Source organism: Pteropus alecto, unplaced genomic scaffold, assembly GCF_000325575.1.
Source record: "Pteropus alecto unplaced genomic scaffold, ASM32557v1 scaffold11, whole genome shotgun sequence".
NCBI lineage: Eukaryota > Metazoa > Chordata > Mammalia > Chiroptera > Pteropodidae > Pteropus > Pteropus alecto.
This window is the reverse complement of record NW_006431956.1, coordinates 15,099,380-15,109,691: the sequence shown is the minus strand read 5'-3', so window position 1 is coordinate 15,109,691 and position 10,312 is coordinate 15,099,380. Positions and strand designations below refer to the sequence as shown.

The following is a 10,312-nucleotide window of genomic DNA, read 5'->3' as shown; positions in this document are numbered from 1 at the left end:
TTTTTTTTTTTTTGTAAAATCAAAATCCTATTCAAGTGAATTTCCATTACATAAAGTCCTATACCTAAATAAAGAATTGGCAGCTTGAACCTTGTACTTTTAGCACTCAAGAGTTGGACAGTTTTTTAGTTTGTTGATCTTTCATTTGTTAATCCTTTGAGATATTGTCTCACAGTTGCCTTATATCCTGGTTTGAAAACCATATATACTGGGTCAAGTGGAATGATTACAACAGCACCACAAATACAGCCAGTATTTTTAACTTAAGAAATAAGTATGTTTGAGTTACTAAACTCTTATATAGATTCCTTTTTGCTTCTACAAAATTATATGCAGAACATAATTTATACATATAAAAGTTAATCAGCCATACCATGCTAAGCAGATCAAATAAAATATTATAGCTATTTTGTTTACATAGAAAACAAATTTTAAAAGCTAACTTGTAAACAATACAACTACCACAGAAAGAAATTTTAATTTGGAATTTGTTATTCAAGTAGATACTAGCCAAGTTCTCCCTTTATTTACAAGGAATGCAAATCATAGCTTAAATAATACTTTTAGGTAAATGTTTGAGATATATAAAAGAATGGATTTAAGGAATCTGGATGCATATTGCACCTAATGGCTATTCATTGTTTCAGCATCTCAAAATACCCTTCCTCTGTGGGGGAAGTTCCAAGATGGTTGAGAGAAAGGACCTAGAAACTAGAAGCGAGACAGGACCAAGTGAGGGAGGAATCAGATGATCCTATACGGAACTTGACTGTCAAAGGAGTGACATGAAGCTCAAAGTCAGTTTACCAATATTTAAGGGTGTTTGTGGCATTCAAGAAACAGTGTTGCTGCAGGAAGTGCTGCAGCGACAGGCAGTTCTTGAGGAAGGATGTTTGAGGCACCCCGCTTCCTCCGCTTCATGCCGACATCTGGTTCTCTGCTTTCTTCTCAGTCCTCTTGGCCACCCAGTATTTTTCACTATGATGCTTTTCTTCTCACATTGGCTTGTATTGTTTTTAGTCAAGAGGCCGAAGGGTATACACTTAGATTACAAATGACTTTTATCTGTTCCCATTAAATCTGTGAATCTTTTAAAATATTGAACAGAGGAATTAAACCTTTCTTTTAAAATATTTTATCATTCCGATTTCTCGTAGACTCAGTCTGCACTCCAACACTGTCACTTTTAACTCTGGTGAAAAATGCGTTCCTATCCTTGAGGACTATGTCACAGAATTGGTTGCTGCATCTTGATTGCTCAGAATATGTTGACCAAGTTATGAGTGACTCATTATACTCATAGGCCTTAACTTAAAATAGAAAGTTTCTGTATCCATTCCATATTGCCTTCTAACACTATCCCCTCCCCATCATCAGGAAATTTAAAGTACTCAGTTTGTATTGAATTTATAGTAGGGCAGTTTTCTTTAAAACTGAAATGTGATTTAAAAAAAAAAAAAAAACTGTCCTGCCAAGCACATATGCCAATCCAATTCCAAAAATTAATATCGGGTACAAAAAAACTTCAGCTTTGAGTTAGTTATGTTGATTTAGCACAGTCAAATTTTAGATCAATTTTATCAGTGTTGAGAACTGTGACAAATCAAATAATTTCACATGACCTTGAAGAGAAACTACTTTTGCCCAAGGTGTTGCAGTGGCACACCAGAGACTTTTTTTTTTTTTTTTTTACCTAAGTATGTCTCACAATTTGGAACTAGTATAAAAATGCTGAGAGCAGTAAAATCTTCTCTCCTCCTATGACTTTGGACTAAGATCTGTGTTCAAAAGGGTGCTGTGGATTGATGATTTAAGCTCCTCTCCCATACTCTCCATACAATTGTGAAAGATAAAATATTTAAAAAATATTTTTAAGTAGAATTAAAAAGACAAAGACATTTTCTAAAACAAGATGAGCATTACGGTGGACCTAACAGATCAGGTCCATGATAGAAATAGGCAGAAGTCTAGAAGGTAAAGGAACCAAAACACCCCACTCACAATGAAGGCCCTGACCTAGGCTCAGTGGACAGAATGGAGCTAAAAGTGTGTTTGTGTGTGCGTGTGGGCTGGGGGAGGGTATCTCTTGCTGAGAAGAGAGAAGACTGAAAAAAATTCTGCATCTTCTCCCTTTCACAGAGCCAGGTGCCTGAAATTGTAGGATGGAGCAGAGACATAGTACTTCATATTAGCTTGGTGACAAGATCTGCAATATCCTTGAACTAATGATAGGTATTAAAGCTTTGGACTAAAGGGCTCCTGAAGCCACAAAAGGCAAAGGCAAAACATTCAAAACAGGAGAAAGTAATGCAGAAAGAAAAAATAAAGCAAAACAAAAAATACCTCATTCAAGATGAAAGAATAAACTAAAATTCTAAATCACAGAAGGAAATCAAATAATAAGGAAGCAAATGAGCTCGCAAACCAGGACAATTCGCCTCTACTGAAATGCATATCATATCAAAAAATGACTGTTAAATAGTCTAAGAAAGAGGAAAGAATTACATTCACAAAAAAGAGAAAGAAATGAGCCATATATGAATAGCCAGGTATAAAAAGTCAGTATGAATAAACAATAAATGGTTGAAAAATAAAAGTGAGAAATGCTAGAAATAAAAAATACAGATATTGATAGAAATATCAGCATGAGAAATCAGTATATGTAATGAATTTAGACTAGGCCTAGTGTAAGAAAGAATTAGTGAAGTGGAAAACAATTCTGACGAAATCATCCAAATGCAACAGAGATTGATAAATGGATGACAATCATGAAAGAGAAATTATAAGACATATAAGGTAAAGTAAGACATTCTAATATTAATCTCTTAGAAGTAATAAAAAGAATGAGAGAAGATCAATATTTAAAGATGACCAAAAACTTTCTATAACTGTGTAAGACAGGAGTTCTCATATTGCAAGCATATCTGAATTCTTAACTAGATAAACAATAAATTTTGTGACTCAGAAACAAAAGTGTGGAGCCTAACACAGCACCCAATATATAGCAATTTTCAATATTTTTTTATCACTAGAATTTAGAGCACCAGGCTTACAATCTAAATATTGTGTAGTTCAACCATTCTTACGATGCTTGAGTGCTGGGAGATAATTCTCCATGCGTCTCTCACATTTCTGCATGTCTCGTATTGCCTTTTGTTCCAGATTATATTTCCAAGGATGTCTGTATAGCAAATAATCTTGGAAGTTAAAGGTAAATTCTCCCCCCAGGACAGGTATACGTTTTGTTTGCTGTCCAGGATAATAAAGATAATGTCTGCTCCAGTGAAAAATTTGGACAAGTTTGTTAGCAACACCTTTAAAAGATTAGTTTCTCAAGCTAAGAGTTCACAAACTGTGAAGCAAATCCATCGTGTATACAGCATTTACCTAGGCCATTACATATTACTCCTAGGACTTGTGGGGCAAAGGCAGCCAGCATGAAAAAAGTCATGCTGCTGACTTAACTAAGTCCTTTGCTCTGATTCACAGGTCTCCTATCTTCTGCTAGCCTTTAATGAAATTGGCAGGTCAACTTACTAGCTTGTAAGTAGGGTAAAATCTCAAATCCTTGATAGTTCTTGACATTGAACACCCTGTACAATGTTGGTACACCTCAATTTCTGTTTGCTGGTTGACTGTTTGCTTTGGGAAGGACGGGATTGCAGCAGACTATGGAATTATACTCACACCAAGATAAAAAGATGGGCAGGTATGAACTCATGCCTGCTTCCTCGTTATAAACTCCATGCCTGCTTCCTTCTTTTTGATACTCTGTTTCACTCACAACTGTAATTTTTCTTCATTACAGGTATATTAGTTCTGTTTCCCTAGCAAGGCTGCATAGACAAGGGCTATTATCTCCCAAGATCATTCACAGTCGTTAGGCCATTTACACTCAGGTGAATAAAGCTTGGGCTTTGGGATCAGGATTTGAATCCCTACGAAATCATCTACTACCTGTGTAGGCTTCCACAAGTTAATTAGCTTCTGCAGACCTTGGTTCTTCTCAGCTGTGAAAATGGGGTATCATAAAACATTTCCCACAGGGTTGTTGTAAAATCACATGAGATAATATAAATAAAGTCCTAATATAATGTTTGGCACACAGTAGGCATTAAAGAAATAAGAGTTAGACTAATTGGGAGATAACTTCATAAATTAAATAAATGTCTAACCGCTATACTGTTCACCTAAAATTAATACAAACTAATATTGAATATCAACTGTAATAGGAAAAAAAGTTTGTAACTAACACTAAAAAAAAAATAAATTGCATTTCACTAAAATTAAAATTTTTTTTGCATCAAAAGATACCATTAAGAAAATGAAGACATAAGCTACATACTAGGAGAAAATATTTGTAGATCAAAAAAAAAAAAAGGAATTAAATATATAAAACTACAACAGGAATTCAAATATAAATGCCTTTTAAATCATGTCCTATTTTCTACTCACTTCTCCCAATTCCCTAAATAATTCCGTAGTCTGTTGCAGTCTGTTCCTGAGATGAAACTAATAGGATTCTCAAGAATGAATTTAAATTACAAGTCTACTCTTTGACTTGGCAGTACCATCTATAGGAATTTATCTTTAAAAAGATAGTAAGAGATTCATGTACAGCTCTGTTCATTACAGTGTAACTTATTAGAGTAAAAACGATTAGTAACAAACAAAATGTCTAATAATAGGGGATTATTTAAGCCAATCATTGAATAGTCACGCAAGAGAATGCTGTGCAGCAATTTAAAAATTTGTGGTAGAAGAAATATTTAATGACATGAATATTCACTATTCAGTGAAAGAAAGCAGGCTCCAGAACATATAAAAACATTATTCTAATTTTGTTTTAAAATATATTTTCATTCATAAGATACTAGAAGGTTATAGATTAGAATGTTATACTTGATTGATTTTATGATGTACACTTCTCCGTATCTTCTAAATTTCCTAAAATAAACATATACCGTCTCTATAATAAGCAAAAAATATAGTCGATATTATAAAACTATACATAGTAGATTCTTAAAAATCCAAATAGGAAGTGTAAAGACATTAAAAACGATTTTTGAATATAATCCAACCAGGGAAAATGGTACCAACAAATAACAATGTCAAAAAGTATTTCAAGTTTTATGTTGATTTTTAAATTTGAGGTATCTTACTTTACAGAGGAGTAGAAAATACAAGAAATACACACCAATACTAACCATCTTTTGAAGTTCACATTCTTTGTTCTGATAAAGCTGTTTAAAAAACGCTGCTGCTAATTTTACCAACATTGGGATGCAATTCAACATGTAACATTCACTTTTCACACAAATGCCTCCTTATCTCCAAACCACAACCAGGAAACAAATGAATTCTATTCTCACCTTAACAACTATTGCATTATAAAATTTTTCAGAGTCTTTAGATGATCTTGGAACTCTTGGAGTCAAGATAGTATTTGATTACCTGGCCTTTTCTGTGCTTCCCACGTGTTGATGAATTTCAATGAGCTCCATGAGTTGTTTTTGCAACATCACATCTTTGCCTGCAATTTGAGTAATAAATTTATGCTGTAGAAGATCTGACACTGTTGGACGCTTTTCATAATCTTTAGTCAAGCACCTGCACTGGCAAAAAAGAACATGCAATTATCAGATAAGTTAGATGAATTATGATTTGTATTCCTAAAAACTACTGTGACAGAAGAGAATAGTGTTTCTCATAATTGCTTAGCCCAGGAAACATATCTCAAAAAGTGTTAAACTGCAAGATGATCAAAAGAATGTTTGTGACAGTGCACACATCTCTGAGTGATTACGCAATAGTGATACCAACTTCCTACTAAGTACTACTTCCCTGGTCTCCCAGCAAGCATTTTTGCACAGTGAAAATTAAACTTGCTCTCCAATGAAAAGTCCCCTTTGTAAGTCAGTAGCTAAAGATAAATAACAACGAAGTCATTACAGTTTTAATGTTTACCTAAAATTAAAATAAAACTTTCAGTTTCCCTTTTCTAATGCTTTTAAAGGCTTCTCAATTGATCTATTTCTTTCTACATGATCAAACTGCTAACCCATTTGAGAAGGCTAACGTGCTGAAGATGTTTAAATTTCACGTCAGTAGATGTTTTTTGAGGTCAGACAGTAGATGTACTAGTGCAGGTCACACTTCTTGAGAGGTTCAACCAGAGCAGAGTCCCAAAAAAAGAGGTGGGGAGTGACAGCACCTGGAACAACATCACAGGAGGAGCATTGGGACAAATTTAGGATGTTCCATCCGCTGTGACAGCTGTCTTCAAATATGTGGAAGAGGGTTAGACAGTTTTCAGTGGTCACAAAGAACAAAAAAATCTAGGATCAATTCATGGAATTAAGAGAGAAACAGATTTCAGGTCAGTATAAGAAAGAACTTTCCAACAGTGAAGTTTACCGATGATGGAACGGGCTGCGTTGAGAAGTATGATTATTTTTATTAGGGGAGTTTACTGGCTGCGTGGCCACTCAGTGAACTTGTTCAAGAAGGCCTTACACTCTAGATTTGAGTTTGGGCTATATAAATTTTTAATATCCTTCCAAACCTGAGATTCTGTGATTCTGAGGGGCTGTGATTATGAGAAAACTGGTCAGAGCTGGGCTGCCTTTTGGGGATATAGAAAAAGAAAGAAAGAGGAAGAAACCCATGTCTTGACTTGAGTAGAGTCATTTCTAATCTCTACTGTTAATCTTCCTTGGGGTGGTAATTTGGCAACTTATTTTATTGGGCTTTACCAAAAAAGATATTTCCCAGGAAAATGCACTAGGGAATAAGGTGGACAATGTCAGAAAATAAAAACAAGAGATCTTGGTTCCCATTTAGTTTAACAGAATGTGTCGATCTCTGAGATCTGCATCAATTTAGTCACATGTGAAATTATTTTATTGTAGTAAGACCTTATCAAATATCTGACGTGTACCAGGCACTTTGCTAAGACACTGAAGTTACGGTGACGAATATGGCACATTTAGTGCCCTGGAATGGCTTACTGTCTAGTTGGGGAGAAAGACCTCTAAGAAGGTAGCTAAATAAAAGTGGCAATTATATTAGAGGAAGATACACAAAATACAGTGATAGAACACAGGACAGACTACTAACTGCCTGGAGAAAATCAGAGGTGAAATTATGAGAAATATGTCAATGTCAGCAGATTCCTCAGAGATGAAATTGTATGAAATATGTCAAAGTCAGCAGTTTCCACTGAGGATCAGTTTGGAAGAATCTGCAGACATGGGGCATAATTATGAATTGTGGGAGCCCTTCAAAGTCATCAACGAATTTCCTGAGATTTATGAAATTTGATTGTAGTTTATTAAATACTCTCTAGTACATACTCAGTGGTTAAGTGAAAGTCAAGAAAAAAAAAGATTATCAATCTTTTTTGGGTTTTCACAACCCTTAAATCTAAGTCTCTTGTCTTTATAAGAATAAGAAGATAATCTTGGTAGGAAAACCAATGACATCAGTTATGTACAAATATTATTGGTTTCTCTGCTTTCTTTGCTTTCTTTATTTTCTGAGCGGAGTTTGACATACTAAATCTTAATGACCCCTCTCTCCCACTTATAACCTGGGATCATCCCTTACCTTATTTTATAAGGTAAAGTCATAATAAAGATTGTGAAAAAGTCTGTGGGATGGAAATGACTTTTGATTCATAGCTTTGAGTCAATTGTCTGGAGGCACTTGGGCTAACTATCTGTCAAATTAGAAATGTTAACTGAATTTCAAATGTGTAAGTAATTTATCTATAGGATCATCTGATTGACCAATTGCCGTGACTATTCCCTAACTGGGATGAGAATTAATGATGCAGATAAGTTAAGGGTTAAATGAATAGCAGGTGGGAGATGCTGAGGGCATAGTTGCAAAAGGCAGGTGGACAGAAGAATATGTTTCTGGACAATGAAACTTCTGCAGAAGCATCGCTATCAGTAAGAGAATAAACATGACCCTAAGATCAATATTTGAGCAATAATGAATTCACTGAGCATTCATAAGACACTAAAAATACTTGTTTTGAAGAAAATAATGGAAACCTCAGTGGCTATTTAATAGATAAGAGGTAAGGAGGAGATTCAGAAGCACCAAGGAATTGTTGTAAAAAGAACATTTCAAAGTTAGGATGGTTATCTTTTCGATTTTTTTTAAAAAAGACTCTTATTACTTGTTACTCACTTGCTAATGAAGTCATTGAATTCTGCTGACCATATCTCAGGCTGCATCAGTTTTGGGGGTGGATTCCTAGAAAATAAGAATCAAGGTTGGAGTGTAGACCTTGGTTAGTCAGAGCAAAATTAGGACAGAACCAGATGGACTAATCCATTGCTGCCTTCACAGGTCCTGCTAGTAAAATTGAGCATTATGATTCTTCTATTCAAAGGCAGGTAATGAGTTATTAATCACCTGTTATATAAAATGATAGGTTCCTTGTTTCTCTGAAAGCACTTACTAGATGACCCAATTTCTCCAACTGATAATTTTTTTCTTTTAAAGAATCTCCTTGCTTTTACCTGAGAGCTGCAGGGGAAAGCATCAATACTTAGTAGAACAGAAACAATGACTACCAGGAAAAGATTTTTTGCTTTGAGTCCTGCAGAAGTCTCTGAGGAATATCCAGGGCACACAGAGGTGATCTGGAAGGAGTTATTCAAAAGACGGAGTGAGGCAGAGGAGAGAGGCAGAAAAGAATGCCTTCACGAGACGTTCTGTTGTTACTGAATACATGGCTGGAAATAGGTTACGAAAGTAAGGAACTAGAAAATATGATTAGCTATAACGCTCTGAATGCCACTTAAAAGTTTTTGTTATTAATGCCTTTCATTTTAAGTTGGACAAATCTTTTCTTTCGAAGCGTATTCATGAACACAAAGGAGCCTCACTTGAAAATGAGGCTGAGCTAACTCTCATCAAACCACACTGATCAACCATGATAGTTGAATTTGTTGAAGTACCGATTTATGTTAATTCTAACAGCTTTTTTTTTTTCATTAGCGGAATGGAAACACTTTGTCTTCAGTTCTGCATTACTCCTTAAATAGCTTATAATGAAATTAATGTACAGTTTGTACAGGCTCATTAAAGAAAAGTGCAGCTCTTCATCTACCCTCGATCACGCAGACAGCTCGTTTTACGATCTTTAGAACTATTTGAAGATTGCTGATTCGCACATTAAAGGAAGTAATTCTTTTCTCCACCAATCTTGCTTTATTTCTTGTTCTCCTGAAAATGTCCTAAGAGATTTATTGGCTCGCTTTAGGGGAACAACATTTTGATGGTTTTAGAGCACTCAGAACTGGGTCGCTTTTCAGATCCCTTTTTCCTAATTGTTCCTACAGTCGGTAGGAATTCTCAGAATTCAATTTTCAAAATATGCTGCTGGTAAAAGCAAGGAATAACTAAGATGATGCAGTTTCCAGAAGTGCCTTGCTCGCAGGTATGACATATAGTAACAGTGTCATCACTCTTCCATGTGGCATCATCACAAAGAATAATAACATTAGGCTAACCACGGTCATTTAAACCATGATTGAAATGGTTCAGGAAGCATGGTGCTTCCCATCACATGCTGACTGAATAATAGTAAATGTTAGAAAATATATATTTTTTTGTTTTCCCTAAATTTATTGAAATATCTTAGACGCAGTATAGAGCCAGTTTTCTGTTCTCTTTTGTAATCTCATTTCCCTACTTACCAAATAAGCAGTATATTTTACAAACAGTAAGACCTGAAAGAGACATTGACATTATAATGTAAAGGGTAATATATATCTAAGATGTTATAATTCAGAATCTATAGATAGGACTGAAAATTCAAAGGTAAAATTACAAAGTCCTATGCTTCGGTCTTACACTAATTTAATTACATGCCAACTATCCCAAATGGATCCCTCTGGAAATGAATATGAAATATTGGCGTTATTTCTTTCGGACTTGAAAACTCCCTCCAAGACTTTCTACATGTAATTCTATGTTCCATAGGCACTGGAACCAGAAAACTTAATGGAGAACGCAGTAACAAACTGTGACATGCCACCTACCACTCTGCCTTGGACCCCTGTCACCACAGGCCCTCTGTGTGAATTCTATTAGAATTACTGTGTCAGGCAAAATTCGTCAGAAAGTTTCAGAAGAAAACACATCTATAATCAAATAAATATTTCAGAAAACTTTTCATGTCAGTTTTCTGAAATATTTAGGAACTAGCCAAAACATATATAAAATAGTGTTTAATTAGTAATAGAAAAAAGCAGGGGAAAGTTTGTTGACGTACACGCTGAAGGGAAGGGGT

The 10,312-nt window shown here is 35.0% G+C and overlaps 1 protein-coding gene across 1 annotated transcript in view; it reads right to left on the bottom strand.

The window, feature by feature from the left end:
• Positions 1 to 10,312, bottom strand: part of MYO3A (myosin IIIA) — a 185,990-nt gene that overhangs the window by 120,453 nt on the left and 55,225 nt on the right. The window contains exons 7-8 of the mRNA XM_015585601.2: positions 8,200 to 8,265; positions 5,455 to 5,610 (exon numbers count right to left, since the gene is read on the bottom strand). Coding sequence (XP_015441087.1) covers positions 5,455 to 5,610; positions 8,200 to 8,265 — 222 coding nt within the window. The remainder of the gene's footprint in view (positions 1 to 5,454; positions 5,611 to 8,199; positions 8,266 to 10,312) is intronic.